This window comes from Pseudorasbora parva, chromosome 18, assembly GCF_024679245.1.
Source record: "Pseudorasbora parva isolate DD20220531a chromosome 18, ASM2467924v1, whole genome shotgun sequence".
Lineage (NCBI taxonomy): Eukaryota > Metazoa > Chordata > Actinopteri > Cypriniformes > Gobionidae > Pseudorasbora > Pseudorasbora parva.
Window position 1 is genome coordinate 4,113,120 of NC_090189.1, and position 20,909 is coordinate 4,134,028.

Below are 20,909 nucleotides of genomic sequence, written 5' to 3' on the forward strand. Positions count from 1 at the left end.
ACATCCACAGCAGGGAAAGTGAGCATACAAAGCTGCGCTTCAGGTAATATATGAACTAGAATAGCAGATTAGCAGGTGTGTCTTGTTCTATATAAAGTGGGAGGAACTTCATTCTACAAACAGATTTGTTCATTTGGTTCGGTACAATGAAAAAAAAAAACAATAAGTAAGATTTACTTAAATTCATATGTGAAATATACTTAAAGCTACACTGTGTGACTGTATGACCATCCAGAGAATAATATGTTTCTGTTCCTCTCAATTCTGATTTCGTTTTAACTCCTACGGTGGCCGATTTAGTCCAAGATTAACATGGCAATCCCCCTCTTTACATTTGACACGGTGCCATCGAATGTTAAAACGCGAAAGCTTGATATTACGGGTATGTCCCTCTTTGGCTAATGTACTTTCAAGATGGAGGGGCAACATGGCGACCGGCATTCGAACTAGGGGTGTCCATGGTTAACCGATTAACTGATTAACCGTTAAAAATTGCTTAACCGAGTGAAACATTTTGCTCGGTTAAGTGGCGTCAATAACGTGCTTTGAATTTAGTTGTAATATATTTTTCACCCCTAGAGACCGCCAGAGCGCTCCTTTGCATTTGTAATATCCACAAGAAGAAGTCATGACCAGCTTTCTAAGCGGGCAATGAAGTGGGCAAAGAAAGCGTGGGAGCACTTTAAAAATGAGAGTGACGGGGCAAAATGCAAGTATTGCAATGCAGTGCTTACCGCATATTTCAGGCTATAAGTCGCTCCGGAGTATGTGTCGCATCAGTCAAACAATGCGTCATGAAGAGGAAAATAACAAGTCGCACAGGACTAAAAGTCGCATTAGGGCAGAAGCAGAGCGGGAGCCGCGCGCTCTGTGCATAACGGATCAGAAGAAAGAAAGTTTGAATTGAGAAACTTGTGAATGACTAGAGAAAAGCAGACGTTACTTTAACTGTAATGAAGAAAACAAAAAAGCTAATCGCGGACTGAAAGCAAGATGGCCAGAGCTGAAGGGACGAGTCCACAATGAATTCACACGCTGTGTGAATCATTCTCGGCTGCATATTTTACTACAGTCCCTAATCATGACGGCGCCCTCGCGGCCACTCGCATTGCTCGTGAACTGGAGCGCATCTCATCCTAATTTAACGAAACTCACCGTACGCCTCACAGACATGAAATATATCTTAAGAAAGCTTGAAATGTCTTTAAACAATTTAAAACAAAAAGAAATAGGCTACTCTCTGATTATGTAATCCATGATGTGCATTTCTCTCTATAGGCGTGTTCACTACGGAGATGGCGGTCGTCAAATTAATAAACTAAAAATAACCCTGACGCACACTATGGTTAACCGAGTATTAACCGCTAAGGGCCTCGGTTAATGAAAAACTTGAAAACGTGCAGCCCTAATTCGAACCATAGACAGTAAAAGAAATGGACAGAGCGTTCCCATTGACGTCAGCGGCGGAATGTGAGGTCAGTATAGGAGCGCTCACTTCCTGATGGCTGAGCGAACTGCGCCGGCTCAGACTGAGCTTGACGACGTAGATGTGACGTGAGCCTCCTGTCTGACAGCTGTAAGTCTTCTAGTAGTTGTGGAAAGTGAACGCTGAATCACGTTGTTTAAATATGTTCTCCCGTTGCTTTTGGCTCACTATGGGCTTCTCCCCATTCTTCCCCCTTGACTTTATCAGACTTTATGTCTCCACGTCCCCCCGGCTGTCTCATAGACAGTAAAAGATTGCCTGCGAGCGTCTCCTCAGGTCTATACGGTAATTTCTCAACTGTGCGACCGAGTCGCGTTGGTTATGACGCAATCGTTAGCCTATTTTTACCAAAACAGCTTCTACGGGGCGATAGTGTAAGATACAAGGTAAATGGAGCCTTTTATGCATTGTCGTGTTTCTATAGAAATAAACAATGGACAAATGGAGTCTTTAAACGCCTCAGATGTAAAGTTATTCACTGTCAAAGTGACTCAAAAATGAATGGGAGTCAATGGGATGCTAACAGCAGGTGATGGCTTGGTTAGCATTGGCCGCCCCTATGGGTGGAGCGCTTTCCGAGCGCTAGATTACCAGCTTGATTTGAACCCCTCACCCGTATGTATTTTCAATGGCATATTATAAACTTACGAGAATACTTTATTACTTGAAAGAAGTAAATATACATTAATGAGCACATATATTTTTGAAAGAACTAAGTGTTTTAGCTAAGAATAAAGTAAAAAAAGTTACACAGTGTAGCTTTAAAAAAATATGCGTGCAAAAACTTGCAAAATAAAAATTAAGTAAACTCTACTTAACTAAGTTAAGTAAAATTGACTAAGAAAACAAGTAATTTTAACTTGGCCAGTAAGAGGTTGAGTAATTTCTACTTAGTTGAAGTTTCCATTGCAATACATTTTACTCAAAAAATAGAACATTGAATTAAACCACACTTTTAAAGCGTATGCTTTACTTAGAAACATCTCCGCGCCATCACGTCCGCTGGGTGAGGTCAAATTACACGATATGGCATAACTCAATGGGATACAAGCAGTGGAAGTGATGTCTCGTGCATATCTCTTCGCCATATCGTGTAATTTGACCTCACCCCGTTTGCGGCTGTTGGACATAGTGTTGTATTTGAGGTAAAACAAATTAAAATAATGTTGTGTTGCTGACAAAAAACCGATCATTTCGTGTCTTAAGACATCAATGTGTTTGTTATCAATATTAAAACATTTGTAAATGAAGCACTATCTCCATCCAGTCAGCTGAAGAGAACATAGTCGTCACTTCCTGATAAACTACTGCTAAAAAAAAAAAAAATCACTAAGAAACATACGAGAAGCCACCATATATATTCATTTTCATATATAATAAATTATTTGCGTCTCAATAAACGAATTGTCTTCCTTTCAGAGCAGATGCTGCTGTTTGGGAACGCAGTGATGTAAGACCGTTCTAGGAGGGAAATACACAGCATCTTTGACAACAGACTTCTGAATGACCAAAGCAGCATTTCAGATGCTTTGTAAACAAGATTTGTCAGCTGGTTAGTACAGTTATGCTGTTACATCGTCAAAAAAAAGTCACATGATTTTTTTTAATGCACATCAGGGAATTTATTCAGTAAATGCTTTTCCGTAGTAGTTTATGCGCATGTTTTCGTATTGAATAGAAACATTTTCCGACTGAAACAAGCGCATACGTTTTTTTATGCACATTATTTTATATATATATACAGTGCCATGCGAAATTATTCGGCCCCCTTGAACTTTGCAACCTTTTGCCACATTTCAGGCTTCAAACATAGATATAAAACAGTAATTTTTTTGTGAAGAATCAACAACCAGTGGGACACAATCATGAAGTGGAACGAAATTTATTGGATATTTCAAACTTTTTTAACTAATCAAAAACTCCAGAAGTTCACTGAGGATCTCTGAATGATCCAGTGTTGACCTAAATGACAAATGATGATCAATAGAATCCACCTGTGTGTAATCAAGTCTCCGTATAAATGCACCTGCACTGTGAAAGTCTCAGAGGTCCGTTTAAAGCGCAGAGAGCATCATGAAGAACAAGGAACACACCAGGCAGGTCCAAGATACTGTTGTGGAGAAGTTTACATTAACATTTAATCATTTAGCAGACGCTTTTATCCAAAGCGACTTACAAAAAAAGGGGAGAGCAATAGAAGCAACGAAACAGACAAGGCCAACAACCTGTAAGAGCTTTAAGAAATCTCAATTAATTAGCACAGTACACAATTTTTTTTTTTTATAGACATCTACAACAAAAACTCACGTACGCAAAATACAGAACACTGGATTTTGATAGCTATGATAACCCATTAGGACTAAGGCTGTTGCCCCAACTGTTGTCGTTAATGCAGATTCAGTGGCCCAATGGGTTGGTTTTGTATGGCATTCTAGCTAAACGCGCAGCAATAGCCATCTACAACAAAAACTCACGTACGCAAAATACAGTTTAAAGTTTAAAGCCGGATTTGGATACAAAAAGATTTCCCAAGCTTTAAACATCCCAAGGAGCACTGTGCAAGCGATAATATTGAAATGGAAGGAGTATCAGACCACTGCAAATCTACCAAGACCTGGCCGTCCCTCTAAACTTTCAGCTCACACAAGGAGAAGACTGATCAGAGATCAGCCAAGAGGCTCAGGATCACTCTGGAGGAACTGCAGAGATCTACAGCTGAGGTGGGAGACTCTGTCCATAGGACAACAATCAGTCGTATACTGCACAAATCTGGCCTTTCTGGAAGAGTGGCAAGAAGAAAGCCCTTTCTTAAAGATATCCATAAAAAGTGTAGTTTAAAGTTTGCCACAAGCCACCTGGGAGACACACCAAACATGTGGAAGAAGGTGCTCTGGTCAGATGAAACCAAAATTGAACTTTTTGGCAACAATTCAAAACGTTATGTTTGGCGTAAAAGCAATACAGATCATCACCCTGAGCACACACCATCCCCACTGTCAAACATGGTGGCGGCAGCATCATGGTGTGAGCCTGCTTTTCTTCAGCAGGGACAGGGAAGATGGTTAAAATTGATGGGAAGATGGATGGAGCCAAATACAGGACCATTGTGAAAGAAAACCTGATGGAGTCTGCAAAAGACCTGAGACTGGGACAGAGATTTGTCTTCCAACAAGACAATGATCTAAAACACACACACATATAGCAAAAACAAGATTCACAGTTGGATATTTTAGAGACCACCTGACTTTAGTAAATAAATACTAATTATAATAACAAAACAAAAAAATCTTTATTGACGATAAGACCCCATTTTTTATTCTAGATGTTTATTTTATTTTATTTTTTATAGAGCACATTTCTACCGCCTCAGATGCAGCCCAAAAGGCTGTAGCCTACAAAGTAATCAATAAAACAAAGGAAAAACACCACAACGTACAATTCATATTTAGTTCTCTCTTGGGTCAGTCTTAAACGCCAAGCTATAAAAGTGCTTCTTCAAAGCGGTTTTAAAAGTTTTCAAAGTAGGGATAGATTGGATGGCAAGTGGTAAGTTATTCCATAACCTAGGACCGACTATCGCCTTTTAACTTGAGTTGGGATCGTGGTACATGGAGAAATAATTTATCAGTCTCAGATTCTTTACTGGCCGGTGCGGAATAATAAGATCTGACAAATAAGAGGGCGCAAGACCATTTAAAATGTTAGATATGATCAACATGGCCTTGAAGTTGGTTTGAAATCTGATATGAACCATTGAAGAGATCTGGGAGATTCTGTCCCTCTTTCCTAAACCAGGTAATAGTCTAGAAGTGGTATTTTAAACTGGCTGCAATCGATTCACCAATGACTGAGAGAGTCTTAAATAGACAGCATTACAATAGTCCAGTCTGGATGATATAAAAGGATGATCATTGATGATCGTCTCTAGATCTGAGAGCATAGGTTTCATTTTATCTTAAATAATAGAAACTAGTTTTCACCACTGCACTAACTTGTTTGGCACAATTCAGCTCTTGAGTCAAGAAACACACCCAGATTTTTTGTGCATGTGTGAACATTTCTAGAGTGTGGCCCAAGGTAGCTAGAGATAAGCGGTGAAGAGCGAAGAGGGCAAAAAACGACATCAGTTTTGCTCTCATTTAAGTAAAGGAAATTGTTAACCATCCACAATTTTACCTCATCCAGACACTTAGCAATGTTTGAACGGGACATATCAAGTGGATGTAGTGGAACGATTGAATGTCATCGGCATAACAGTGGCATGTGATCTCATATTTCCCGAAAATAGACCCCAAAGGTAATATATACAGAGAAAAAAAGATAGGACTTAATATGGACCCAGAGGAACTGAAGGTGATGAATGATTACCATTTTTTAAAACTGAAACTGGAGGGAAACAAATAGAACCAGCCCAAGACCATAACGCTAAGCACAACCTCCTGTAGACGATCTATGGCCGCATTTAGACTGCAGGTCTTGAAGCACATTTCTGATTTGGTGACTATATCTGATTTTTTTGACGAGCCACTTACATCATCTTTTAAAAGCGACTCGTTTCCGATATGTGCATTTACACTATAAACTGGCGAAACAGCCCAAGACGCTCTGACCCATAAAAGGAAGTAAAGTGGCGCGATATGCAATGGATGCAGATTATTCAATGCTTTGCTTTCCGCATCTTTAAAGGTCAGCAAAACATTGCTCTTGTAAGGCGGAGAAAAAAGAGGAGAGCCCTTGTGTCATGTGATCGGAGTTCATGTCCACCTGAGTTGATGTCTTTTGCCTCTTTTCACCGGATTTATTACCACATGAGGCCTGAATGCGATCTGAGGCTATCGGAATTAATGCGGTTTTTTTTACTGCTTACACGTTCACGTCATATCCGATCTCAACCACACGAGAGGAAAAAAATCAGAATTGGGTCACTTGCACCATGCAGTGTAAATGGGGCCTAAAATAATACTGGGTTTGGATTTTATCAAAAACAGTTTTTAGATCGAGCAGAATAAAAATAGTGGACTTCCCCTGTATTCTATATGAGCAAAAGGTCCTTTGTCCTTTAAGGAGGGCAGTTTCGGTGCTCATATGCAGTTTCAACATTACTTTACCAAGAACAACAGCACAATCCCTTACATCAGGGGTTTTCAAATCATTCCTGGAGCCTCCCCAGCACTGCACATTTTGGATATCTCCCTTATTAGACACACCCAACTCAGGTCATGGAGTACTAAACTAATCAGCTGATGAGTTAATACAGCTGTGTTAAATAAGACACTCGTCCAACATATGCAGCACCTTTTACTATACAGAAGCCTAACCCTTTAAGAATCTGAAATCGGATTGGAAAAGTAGTGCAAGTAAACATCTATTGAGATGCATTTCTTAGGGGGCTGCATATGTTGGACGAGTGTCTTATTTAACACAGCTGTATTAACTCATCAGCTGATTAGTTTAGTACTCCATGACCTGAGCTGGGTGTGTCTAATAAGGGAGATATCCGAAATGTGCAGTGCTGGGGAGGCTCCAGGAATGATTTGAAAACCCCTGCCTTACATAACCTCAGTGCTCATCATTCAGGGAACTTATTCATGCCTGCATGATCCTATCAAAGCTGTGGAAAGCTGGTTTCTCCTCATTCTTGACATGGCAGGTATAGGTGTGGGATGAAAATAAATCGTTTATATCAGGACCTTAAACATGAATCAATCCTCATTTGTCCATTGCAAACAGTGCCTAAATGTTTCTGTGTTACTTTCAATTGATTAACTCAACTCAGTTCTTTTGAATGACATCGGTGTTGGATTTTAGTTTCTAAAACGGAAATATAAATAATGTCAGTGCTATTTATTATTGTGCTATCAGAACCAAGTTCAATGCAATCGCTTATCTTTCATTCTCTGCTCACTGACCACTGATAAACATAAGTAAATGAGTTCATAAATATGCAAATGAATGACAGAATATATCATATTAACCGGACTGCGGACATGTAAGAATTTATTTGAACCAGTTTTCTTTTACTTTGAAAACAAAAGCAACATTTCCTAATTTCCTTGAAAATGAAACTGATGTAACAAAAGCAAGTTACAAGAAATCATCTGCTTATTCCTCTATGACGTACATCACCATGCGTGCATTTGCGGTGCAATTAAGGCAAAAGAAGTGAATGGATAAATGGAGAGAACTTCACAGTGTTAAAAGGAAGGTGGTGTGGAACCAATAATTGGACATTTCTGAAATTCTAAGTATATATTGCTATGGCTTGCTTAGAGAAGTATTTTAAAGGGTTAGTTTACCCCAAAAGTAAAATTCAGTCATTAATTCCTCACCCGTCAGACCTCCGTTCATCTTCACACACAGATGAAGATATTAGTGTTGAAATCCGATGGCTCAGAAAGGCCTTCATTGACACCAGTGTCATTTCCTCTCTCAAGACCCATAAAGGCACTAAAGACGTCGTTACAAAGCCCATCTCACTACAGCGGCTCGACAATCATTTATGAAGACACCAGAAGAGTTCTTGAGCGCAAAATAAAAATAAAAATCTTTATTTGACAAGTCCTTGTCTTCCATCTAGGCCTCTGAAGTAAACTCACGAAGCACCACGACGCATATGTAAGAATATGACCCGGAAGCGAGGAACTTTGTTTCAAGAGTTCACACTTATAAAAAAAATCGAGAAATATCTTGCTGGAAGAACAAATGCATCCTTCAACTCAACTGTGCAGACAGAACTGCTTCTGGTCTTGGCCAACCCAGCCCTTCATCATAACTTCTCCATTTAGTTAGATTCATCCACCATAACTCCTTCCAGGACAGCCTGGACTCTTGGAGTTGTGATCCATGATCAGTTAAGCTTCACAGACCATATTACTACAATGGTCCAGTCCTGCAGATTTGCCTTATACAACATTAGGCCCATAGACCCTTCTTATCATATATATATATATATATATATAGTTCCCATTTGTCATTTTAGATCTCACACCGTGTCCTAACTACACGCGACGCGATAAGATTCCAGCGAAAAGCAACTTGCCTGTCCACACCAGATACGACGCGACTACGAGATGCAACAAATCAATCAAAAACCACAGCCAATCAGAACAGTGTGTGGGCGGGCTCTAGCAGCAAGTTCAATGCACAAGAGATTAATCTTGACGGCACTCGCAAAGAAATTAAGAAGTCTACATTATTAAATTCGCAAATATTACACCATTTAAACTACTAAAATACATAATGAGTTACTAAAACAAGTGCTGTCATAGAATATACTTGTTTGTTGTTCAAAGTTTGAACGCTTTCGTTTCAATGTGTTTAATTTCAAGAACTGAGGTGAAATATCCTTTGCTGCTTTTAGTATGACAAAGCTGGGAGCGCTAGATGATATTTAGAGTAACATTACACACTTTTAACATTAAATGAAGCACATAAACACTACCTGAGATTAACATTGCCATGTTTTGTGATGTTGTTCCAGCCGCGACGTCGCACAAAAATAAAAAACGTTTCTAAATTAGATTCATCGCGTGTCGCCGTCGCGGCTGGTTAGGACAAAAACTCGAATTAACATGGAAAAGACGCCTTTTGTAGCGTGTCGCGTCGTCGTGTGTAGTTAGGATACGGTGTCAGAAGGGTACTCGTGAGCGCCCCCTTTGTGGCCGTTATGTGCCCTCAATGCGCACTTCTGCCAAGTCCGCACTGGTGCGGGTTACGCAGCGGACTTCTTCCCGGCAGTCAAAGTGACATTACGTTGTGAAAGTGCGGACTCATAGGAAGACCGTGAGGGTTTTGGGTGCCATTTGGGACAGGGCCTAAGTCCACAAGACCATACGGTGTCCCTTTCATCATTCAAGCTTAAAGAAAGGTGCTCGTGAGCACCCCCTTTGCGGCCGTTATGCGCCCTCAATGCTGAAGGGGTCGTGGGCCGACACCCTTGCCTCTTCATCATATGCATCTTATCCTTTTGAATAATTTTTAATAACCTCATTAATTAAATAATCAGTTATTCCAGTTATCCTAATAATCCCCTCTCCTGATTGGCTTCATCACTCGGTCTCCTCTCCACCAATCAGCTGGTGTGTGGTGAGCGTTCTGGCGTAATATGGCTGCCGTGGCATCATCCAGGTGGAGCTGCACATTGGTGGTGGTTGAAGAGATTCCCCCTTCTATGTAATGCGCTTTGAGTGCCTAGAAAAGCGCTATATAAATGTAACAAATTATTGTTAATATTATTATTATTACCCTTTCAAAATAAATAATTATTGACAATCAATTTTATGTGATCATTAATACATTTATGGTACCCGTTAGGGTAAGAGGCGGGACCTTTCCGGGCAAAGTGCGCTAAGCTGCTGTCCAATCACAACACGGGAAGCGCTGGCCCAATCAGAACTCGTTACGTGTTTCTGAAGGAGGGACTTCATAGAACAAGGAAATCATCAGGCCGTTTTTAGGACAGAGGAAACAGAGCTGTACAGATAAGTCAATTGTGTGAAAAATACTGTATTTTTTTTACGTGAAACATGAACTCGTGTTATATTGCACACTGTAAACATAAAGCTTTGAAAACACGCGAAGAACGGGACCTTTAAGTTTCGCTTGGCATTTTGATGTGGGAAAAATTCACTTAAATTCAGCAATTAATTTGTTTGTGATGGGTTACACTCAGGGCTTGACATTAACTTTTTTGCTCACCAGCCACTGTGGCTCGTGGTTTTCCAAAGTTACTAGCCACTCAGCATTTTCACTGGCCACAATTTTGCTGTTTGGAAATTACATTGTAATATGTTTAAAATTGACTTTGGCATGCGTAAATTACTTGATTTTGAGTAATTTTACTTGATTTTAGATTTAAAACCCTTTCAAACTTTCAAATGCAGAGTGACCCCCCAAATCAAGACTACATTGTATATCAGCTGGGATGTGCAGGTGGGCAAGGGCTGGGCAATATAATATGAGAAATGTAATATGATAGGCTATGATATATATATATATATATATATATATATATATATATATATATATATATATATATATATATATATATATATATATATACAGTCTTGTTCAAAATAATAGCAGTACAATGTGACTAACCAGAATAATCAAGGTTTTTAGTATCTTTTTTATTGCTACGTGGCAAACAAGTTACCAGTAGGTTCAGTAGATTCTCAGAAAACAAACAAGACCCAGCATTCATGATATGCACGCTCTTAAGGCTGTGCAATTGGGCAATTAGTTGAAAGGGGTGTGTTCAAAAAAATAGCAGTGTCTACCTTTGACTGTACAAACTCAAAACTATTTTGTACAAACATTTTTCTGGGATTTAGCAATCCTGTGAATCACTAAACTAATATTTAGTTGTATGACCACAGTTTTTTAAAACTGCTTGACATCTGTGTGGCATGGAGTCAACCAACTTGTGGCACCTCTCAGCTGTTATTCCACTCCATGATTCTTTAACAACATTCCACAATTCATTCACATTTCTTGGTTTTGCTTCAGAAACAGCATTTTTGATATCACCCCACAAGTTCTCAATTGGATTAAGGTCTGGAGATTGGGCTGGCCACTCCATAACATTAATTTTGTTGGTTTGGAACCAAGACTTTGCCCGTTTACTAGTGTGTTTTGGGTCATTGTCTTGTTGAAACAACCATTTCAAGGGCATGTCCTCTTCAGCATAGGGCAACATGACCTCTTCAAGTATTTTAACATATGCAAACTGATCCATGATCCCTGGTATGCGATAAATAGGCCCAACACCATAGTAGGAGAAACATGCCCATATCATGATGCTTGCACCTCCATGCTTCACTGTCTTCACTGTGTACTGTGGCTTGAATTCAGAGTTTGGGGGTCGTCTCACAAACTGCCTGTGGCCCTTGGACCCAAAAAGAACAATTTTACTCTCATCAGTCCACAAAATGTTCCTCCATTTCTCTTTAGGCCAGTTGATGTGTTCTTTGGCAAATTGTAACCTCTTCTGCACATGCCTTTTTTTTAACAGAGGGACTTTGCGGGGGATTCTTGAAAATAGATTAGCTTCACACAGACGTCTTCTAACTCTCACAGTACTTACAGGTAACTCCAGACTGTCTTTGATCATCCTGGAGGTGATCATTGGCTGAGCCTTTGCCATTCTGGTTATTCTTCTATCCATTTTGATGGTTGTCTTCCGTTTTCTTCCACGTCTCTCTGGTTTTGCTCTCCATTTTAAGGCTTTGGAGATCATTTTAGCTAAACAGCCTATCATTTTTTTGCACTTCTTTATAGGTTTTCCCCTCTCTAATCAACTTTTTAATCAAAGTACGCTGTTCTTCTGAACAATGTCTTGAACGACCCATTTTCCTCAGCTTTCAAATGCATGTTCAACAAGTGTTGGCTTCATCCTTAAATAGGGGCCACCTGATTCACACCTGTTTCTTCACAAAATTGATGACCTCAGTGATTGAATGCCACACTGCTATTTTTTTGAACACACCCCTTTCAACTAATTCAACTAATTGCCCAATTGCACAGCCTTAAGAGCGTGCATATCATGAATGCTGGGTCTCATTTGTTTTCTGAGAATCTACTGAACCTACTGGTAACTTGTTTGCCACGTAGCAATAAAAAATATACGAAAAACCTTGATTATTCTGGTTAGTCACATTGTACTGCTATTATTTTGAACAATACTGTATATATATATACACATTTTTTTTAATTTTTTTATTTAAATACCCTAAGCAAATTACAAAAACAATAGTAAATAAAAAATAAACTAAAAATTCAGATACTTATACATATTTATTTAATATGTATACATTTATTTAACATCTGTAGTTGTTTGATTAACATTAATGACAGAAAGGTATTTAATTGGGCTCCTGAATACATGGATGTAATATTTGTGACACATATCCAGTTATTACCCACCTGTTTACCTACACTTAAGCCATAACCGACTGTGTTCATGCGATGGACATTTTGACATCAGTGTGCGTGACTGCGCGTGTATTTGACTATTCAGGAGCAAGGAGAACTGATCACGCGTGCGACAGAGAGCGCACGAGAGAGCGCTTTTGTTGTGTGTGATTCCGCCAATCTCGCCTTCACTAAGTAGCCAATTTTGTGATACGACGGTCTTGGCATTTCGTTTAGCTGTAAATTATATTCAACCCGCCAAAGTGGCTAGTGGGAGTGGCTGCCGTACCCGCCACAGCTGAAATCTACCCGCATTTGGCGGGTTGACGGGTGTTAATGTCAAGCCCTGGTTACACTAAACTAACAAATGGCGACAAACAGTATGATTAATCAGATTATAGGATGTCACTTCTCTGACATTCTTACTCCAAATCTGCATGTTCAATTGGCCTGAAGTGACGTATACCATTTGGAAAGGTCCTGCTCTAGTCGTGTTTGCGATTAACTTTCTGGTTCATCAGCAACTCTGTATCCTCGTCGCACTATGTTTATGGGAATTTCTGACCATTCTTCTAGAAGGTCATTAGTGAGGTCAGGCACTGATGTTGGACGAGAAGGCCTGGCTCTCCGCTCTAATTCATCCCAAAGGTGTTCTATCGGGTTGAGGTCAGAACTCTGTGCAGGCCAGTCAAGTTCCTCCACACAAAATTTTGTGCTCTGGTGCGCAGTCATGTTGGAACAGGAAGGGGCCATCCTTACACTGTTCCCACAAAGCTGGGAGCATGAAATTGTCCAAAATGTCTTGGCATGCAGAAGCATTAAGAGCTCCTTTCACTGGAACTATGGGGCCAAGCCCAACCACTGAAAAATAACCCCACACCATAATCCCCTTCCAAACTTTACACTTAGCCCAATGCAGTCAGGTAAGTCTCGTTCACTTGGCAACCACCAAACCCAGACTCGTCCATGGGATTGTCAGACTGAAGCGTGATTGGTCGCTCAGAGAACACGTCTCACTGCTCTAGAGTCCAGTGGCGGCTGCTTTACTCCACTGCATCCCAGGCTTTGCATTGCTCTTGGTGATGTAAGGCTCGGATGAGCTGCTCGGCCATGGAAACCCATTCCATGAACCTCTCTACGCTGTTCTTGAGCTCATCTGAAGGCCACAGAAGTTTGGAGGTCTGTTGCTGTTGTGTTAGATCAAAATGATAAAACAAACAATCTTGTAATCCAGGCTGTTTTTAAAGATGGAGATTTATTCATGGTTAAAAAATAAACAGTGCCATGAAAAAAAAAAATTGTGGTTTATATTGTATTACATACATTCGCTCTTGAAAAAAAAGAATAACTGAAACTGGAAATGATAAGTTTTAAATAAAAACCGTCTAAATGTCTAAATGAAGAACATCAACAGAAAAGTTAAAAAGGACAAAGGGACAAACAACACAAGCTAAAGCCCATAATGCCATGCAGTCCTTAAACAATTCTCGTTGCTGTGTTAACACGTCCAGATAACCTTATTCTGAACCATCAGAATTAAACATGATTAGCATTTCACTCCTTTCTGGAGGTGAACATGGGTGGGTTACTCGCTTCTTTTCCTTCTTGCGTTGAGTTTACAAAGGTGAACTTGGGCTGGTTATTTCCTTTTCCTTTTTGGGGTGAGTTTACAAAGGTGAACTTTAGTGGGTTACTCGGTTTTTTTCCTTCTTGCGTTGAGTTTATAAAGGTGAACTTGGGTGGGTTACTCGCTTCTTTTCTTTCTTCTTGTGTTGAGTTTATAAAGGTGAACTTGGGTGGGTTACTCGCTTCTTTTCTTTCTTCTTGTGTTGAGTTTATAAAGGTGAACTTGGGTGGGTTACTCATTTCTTTTCTTTTTTCTTGCGTTGAGTTTATAAAGGTGAACTTGGGTGGGTTACTCGCTTCTTTTCCTTCTTGCGGTGAGTTTATAAAGGTGAAATTGAGCGGGTTACTTGCTTTTTTTCCTTTTTGCGTTGAGTTTATAAAGGTGAACTTGGGTGGGTTACTCGCTTCTTTTCCTTCTTCTTGCGCGTTGAGTTTGTAAAGGTGAAGATATAGATAAAGAGAACAGATACACACTCATTAATAAAACCCCACTAAAATCATTGTTGCATTCAGACTCTTGGATTCCTTATATTGAATTGCAATTTTTGTTTGTCCCACTAGAGGACGTATTAGTATTTTGAATATATTTAAATAAGGTGGTGATGAGTGACATATGGAAAGTAAAACAAACTTTTTGACTGTGCCGTGATGAGTATGCTGTGCAGCCTATTGTGCAAGACTGTGCTCATGCCCAACAGTTTGTTTTGAATTAAATATTTAGTGTCTAAGTAGTAAGTCAAAGTAAATATGAGCATTTATTTTTCATTTTATTTGTTGTTTGCAATGCCAAATGCATGATAAATGGATTGGCATATCCTAATTTATTCCGAAGGTATGCACAATGACTATTTTATTCATGGCACAAACACATGTCAAAAACAGACTTCTAAGAACCATCTGCACCCATACACACTCATACTCACTTTTACCAACATTGTCCTGCATCTTCTGTAAGACACTGAGCTTCAGGTTGGTCAGGTGATCTGTGAAAGTGGTCGTCACACTTGGAATGAGGTCTGGATCTGGAAGGCTAAACTGGGCTCTGAAACAACATTCAAGAGTCAGAGATGATGATGTTTGAGTTCAGAAGCACAGAGAGAAACAGACACAAACCTTTGCATTGTGGCCTTAAAGTTCTGAAAAGAGAAAAAGAAAGAAATGCAAAGTCAGTAAAACTACATTTGGTTTAAATCTCTGAAATTGACATTCATATCATGAATGATGAAGATTCATGGACACCTGCAGGAATGAAACATCTTCAGCCTTCATCTGCTGCTCGATGTCTCTGATTGTGCTGGTGAGAGATGAGATCTGTTTGCTCGTCTCCTCAGTCTTCTCCTTCATCATCAGACTCTTCTGCTCCTCTTCCTCTCTCAGCGCTGTTAATCTGAATGTTTCTTCATCATGTAGAAGTTGGTGAAGTTCATTGAACTCTTCTCTAATCTGCATCTCGGTGCATTGCGCTTTAAACTGAAATGAAACAACAATATTGGCTAAACTAGATCTTCATCAGTGTCTAAACTTCCAGAATTGCTTTAATCACATTGTTTATTTCAAACCTTAATATCTCCAGCAGTTTTACGCAGATTCTGTTCACGATCCACAGATATTCTCAGTCTCTCCTGTAAGTGTTCCAGTGAAGCTTTGAGTATCTCCTGAAAGAAGAGAACAAAAATAGTGTCTATTGTCGAACTTGTCTTTATTTTCAGATTTTTGCCTTTTATTTAATATAGTGCCGACAGTAAAGAGAATGGATTTGTGCTGACAGATGCAGCATAACTAATTGTACTGATGGTGAACTGAACCTAAATATTAAATGCAAGCATTAAACAAAATTAATTCTCTCTCAAATTCTTATTGCTGTAATGCAGAAAATAAATATTTGACTCATTATCTGTAACCTAGGGGGACTCAAAAATAAAGGAGAGACGGATCCAAAACGCAGTGAATTTTATTGACACAATAAATAAAAACAAATCAAATACGAATAACAGATCCAGGAACAGAATGAGCTCACCAAACAAACAAAGAAGGACAAGACTCGGGAAAAAAGACGAAGAAAAAAGCACAATTTAAAATGTAAACATTTTATTCATTAGCTTAAAATTTGCAGTTTTACAACTTTTACAATCCGATGTTGTATTGAAGTGTTTGAAAGGGAAGGGATATTTGATTTAATAAATGTTTTAAACTTTATTTATCTAACCTTGTTATCCGCGGCAGCTTCATCGACGGGACAGAACCTGTGGTCGGTGTGTTTTCTGGAGTCTCGACACACCACACACACGGGCTGTTGATCATCCAGACAGAAGAGTTTGAACTGCTCTTTGTGAACACTGCAGACGGTTTCAGCTTCAGGTGAAGATTTCTGTCTATTCTCCTGTAGGAAACTCTCACACAGGTTCCTCAAAGCCAAATTTAACGGAGGATCATCATTTAAAGATGATCTCCGGCAAACCGGACATTCTTTGAGTGTTTTATTTTCCCAAACCCTCTGAATACAGGTTGAACAAACACTGTGGCTGCACGACAGAAGAACAGGATTTATAAAAATGTCACAGCACACCGGACAAGACAAATCCTCCTCAGCAAAAGATCTAGACGCCATTTTACTTTAGAAATTAATCTCAAGCTGTGTCTAAATGTAAAGTTCTTCTTTTACTGTCTAGGGTAAAGTTTCGCTTTCTTCTTCTTCTTTTGGTGTTAATGGCGGTTGGCAAACCAACTTAAATGGTGCATTCCCGCCACCTACTGGAGCGCATAATGATTGGAAGTTTGAAACCAATAAATAATAATAATAAAGTTTCGCTTTCAGTTAAAGCCAATAGCAAGTTAGCTTTGAAATCACGTGATCCCACCCTTCATTCAGCGTCTCCAACACCTCCTCTAACTCAGTCATGAACGCTGACAGCTTAACAATGCATCAATACATTATACTCAGCATTTACTAATGGTTTGGTCATCATTTGTTCATGAGTAACAATTGTTTATTGATATAATGGTACACTGACATTTCAGTGATTAATAATATAGCCTATTAACTAACTCAACCATTTTAAGGATCTGTTTGATTATTTTATGATATGCTTTTTTTTAAAAACATAACATGACAATTTTCAAATCGATAGCATATCACTTAATCATTTATGAACGTATAGTCATGATTGGTAAACGATTAGTTCATCATTAAATTAAAACTTGACTTACAACTGAACGTTATTATAAAGCGTTACCATTTTCAGTGGGTAAGGAAAGTGTTCAGACCCCCCTCACATTTTTCACTCTATGTTATATGGCAGTCATTTGCTAAAATCATTTAAAGGGTTAGTTCACCCAAAAATGAAAATTCTCTCATTAATGACGTACCCTCATGTCGTTGGACCCATAAAGGCACTAAAGACGTCGTTACAAAGCCCATCTCACTACAGTGCAGTGGCGGCTACTGGTCTGTCAGAGAGGGGAAGCTCATTTTCGGCCTATATTTATCCATCATAAAATTGTCTATTTATTTAAAAGTAAATTCTGCCCTACGTTCCCTTTCAAGAAAATGGTCTCTGACCCTGTCGTACCAACTAGGAGTCTTTTCAAGTGACTTGACCAGTGTCCTCTCAATGGCCAGCAGAGCTATAAAAAAATATTAAACTCTGTAAAACTGAAACAAGGAATGTGGTGTATAATTGTGTGAAATGTATGATGAAAAATAAGCAATTTCGCCAAGCAAATATCAAAGAAATAGGTTGCAGCAGCTTTTATTTCGACTGAACTTAAAGGGGGGGGGGGGGGGTGAAACACTCAGTTTCAGTCAGTGTCATGTCAATCTTGAGTACCTATAGAGTAGCATTGCATCCTGCATATCTCCGAAAAGTCTTGATTTTTTTAATAATTATATAAGAAAGATGCGCTGTTCCGAGTCTTTCCGAAAAAAGCCGAGCGGGTGGGGGCGTGTCGTGTGAGCGGAGCTAAATAATGACGTGTGCGCGCCGCTGTTATTGTGTTGAGTCGAGTGCGTCGTAAAGCTGTGTCATCCCTAACAGCGGGAAAAAAACTTTATTCAAAATAAAAATATGGCTTTTAATCAGATACAGCCATACATCTATGATCCGGAATCAGACCCAGAGGCTGCAGTTGAACAGGAGCAGCAGCAAAAACGACTAGAGCAGGACGTCTCTATGTGGTACAAGTTATACACTAACTATATAATATGCTTAGCGGCTTGTGTTATTTACATATTTATATTTGAATTATATCGTCGTATTTTTGTCTTTGAAGGTGTACATTTGGGAAGTGCAGTTGTGCACGTGTGTGTGTGTGTGTTTACGCGTGGTTTGTGTAGACAGTAAGCAGACTAAAAAAAACACAGACATTTGAAGCAGTCTCACTCACCGCCCGCGGTTCTAACGTTGGGACCTTTATCGTTGGGACTGCTCCATCCTTCAGCATTAGGCGATCGGGAAATCCGGCGTCGAGCTGGGCCTTGTTTATGAAACAGTCGGCACCGAAATGCAGCGAACAGATATAAACATTCGCGCAACTCAGTTGCTGATCCGGAAAAGCAAATTCCATCCACTGTTGCCTTAACGCGGGGTTTTTGGGGAATCTGTGCAGGACTGTCTTGGTCTGGCAACCAAAAACGCACTTTTTTGGTGACATTGTTATGTGCACATCACCTGTCCAGCATCCTACAAGCCAGCGCTTTGATGGGCGTAGCCTGTTACTTTCGCTCTCTCTCTCCCTCTCTCTCTCTCACGCTCTTCCGGTAGAATTGTCCGTAAGGCCCATACAAGGAAATTCCGCCCCCATTAACGTCAAAGGGGACGCATGATCGCAAAAAACTTGCCGAAACTTATGACTAACCGGAAGTAGTATTTTTGACAAAGAAATACTCCCATCAAACGTCCACCTTAACTTTTGAAACTTTGTCTATGTTTAGTATGGGATTCCAAGTCTTTAACAGTGTAAAAAGATCAGTATGCATGAAACAGCATTTCACCCCCCCATTCATGATTCGGCTCGCCAGTCACGTGATTTCAGCAGTTTGGCGGTTCGACTCATGAATTAATACACTGATTCAATAAGCTCCGAAGCTTCAGGAAACGGTGTTTTGAAATCAGCAATCATTATTTAGTACAAGTCGTTATTTAGGTGTTTTTTTGCGCACTAAACATATTCTCATCGCTTCATAAAATGACTGTAGAACCACTATAATGAGATGGGCTTTACATGCGTTTCATCTTTCATGTCAAATTCTTACATTTGATCAATAAATTCAGATTTAACAATGTTACCAATCAAATTAAATAAGTTACACTGCCTTTATTTTGGTGTAAATTAATCACTTAAAGGGTTAGTTTACCCAAAAATGTAAATTCCCTGATTAATTACTACATCTCTGGATAGCCTTACAGAAAGAGCTGATGATGTGTGATGTCTACACAAGCAGATGAGCGAAGGTATGGAAATGCACACACAGATCAGGCATAACATTATGACCAGTGAAGTGTATAGCACTGGTCATCTCTTTATCAAGGCCCCTGTTAGAGGTTGGTATATATTATGCAGCAAATTAACACTTTGTCCTCAGAGTTGATGTGTTAGAAGCAGGAAAAATGGGCAAGCTTAAGGATTTGAGCGAGTTTGACAAGGGCCAGATTGTGACGACTAGACGACTGGGTCAGAGCATCTCCAAAACTGCAGCTCTTGTGGGCTGTTCCCGGTCTGCAGTGGTCAGTATCTATCAAAAGTGCTCCAAGGAAGGAACAGTGGAGAACCGGCCACAGGTTATGGGCGGCCAAGGCTCATTGATGCACGTGGGGAGCGAAGGCTGGCCCGTGTGGTCCGATCAAACAGACGAGCTACTGGAGCTCAAACTGCTCAAGAGGTTAAAGGGTTAGTTCACCCAAAATTGAAAATTATTTCATTAATTACTCACCCTCATGTCGTTGGACACCCGTCAGACCTTCGTTCATCTTCAGAACACAAACGGAGATGTTTTTGTTGAAAGCTGAGAAAGGCTCCAGATAGGCCTCCATTGGCATTCAGTCCATTCCCACTCACAAGACCCATAAAGGCCCTAAACACATCGACACAAAGCCCATCTCACTACAGTGGCTGTACAATACTTTGACAATACGACGAAAATAGTTATTGTGCGCACAAAAATCAAAATAACAACTTTAGCCACTAAGTTACTGACGTGAACTCGACGCATGCGTGAGAATATAACGCAGCTCCGCCGTTCGAATCATAGCGAATACATGACCCGGAAGAGGAGGAGCGCCGCTATCGCGCGAGTTTTAGGCCGAGACCTACACGGAAGACAATAACTTGGCGGATTAAGTCATTATTTAGATTTTTTTTTTGTGCACAAAAACTATTCTCGTCTCTTCATCAATTTATTGTACAGCCACTGTAGTGAGATGGGCTTTGTGTCGATGTGTTTAGTGCCTTTATGAGTCTTGTGAGTGGGAATGTACTGAATGCTAATGGAGGCCTATCTGAAGCCTTTCTCAGCTTTACACTAAAATATCTTCATTTGTGTTCTGAAGATGAACGAAGGTCTTATGGGTGTCCAACGACATGAGGGTGAGTAATTAATGAAATCATTTTTATTTTTGGGTGAACTAACCCTTTAATGCTGGTTCTGACAGAAAGGTGTCAAAATACACAGAGCATCTCAGTTTGTTGCGTATGGAGCGGCATAGTGATGTTAGTCTGACTCGGTTAAGGTCAGCAGTGTCAAGTGGGACGTTAAAGGAGTGGTTCCGTTGTTTTTTTCTAGGCTTGGTTGTGTTTATAGGGCGCAGTATAACATGTCTTTATACTTCTTTTTTTTCTTCTATTCTCTCTTTATTCCACACCGCTGTCTCCACTGTCCTCTGAACGGCTC

General features: G+C 39.8%; 1 protein-coding gene across 2 annotated transcripts; it reads right to left on the minus strand.

Annotated features, from left to right (window-relative positions):
* Positions 1-13,633: 13,633 nt before the first annotated feature.
* On the minus strand, positions 13,634-16,861 carry LOC137046209 (E3 ubiquitin-protein ligase TRIM17-like). 2 transcript variants are annotated; one of them, XM_067423326.1, is made up of 6 exons: positions 16,230-16,861; positions 15,583-15,678; positions 15,263-15,493; positions 15,137-15,159; positions 14,947-15,065; positions 13,634-14,439 (listed from the first exon to the last, which is right to left on the minus strand). In XM_067423326.1, exons 1-6 carry the CDS (start codon positions 16,629-16,631, stop codon positions 13,952-13,954), a joined length of 1,359 nt encoding a protein of 452 aa, XP_067279427.1. In that variant the 5' UTR covers positions 16,632-16,861; the 3' UTR covers positions 13,634-13,951. The 2 variants fall into 2 exon arrangements, with proteins under 2 accessions (XP_067279427.1, XP_067279426.1); XM_067423325.1 differs by having other exon boundaries at positions 13,634-14,442; positions 16,230-16,853.
* Between the last annotated feature and the right edge of the window lie 4,048 nt (positions 16,862-20,909).

Bases quoted from the DNA above. Each gene is read 5' to 3' on its own strand.
- LOC137046209 (XM_067423325.1), bottom strand. From the start codon at position 16,631: ATGGCGTCTAGATCTTTTGCTGAGGAGGATTTGTCTTGTCCGGTGTGC. The intron at 15,494-15,582 runs GTTTGAAATAAA...GTTTCATTTCAG, and splicing joins AAACTGCTGGAGATATTAAG to TTTAAAGCGCAATGCACCGA. The intron at 15,066-15,136 runs GTTTGTGTCTGT...ATGTTGTTTCAG, and splicing joins TTTAAGGCCACAATGCAAAG to AGCCCAGTTTAGCCTTCCAG.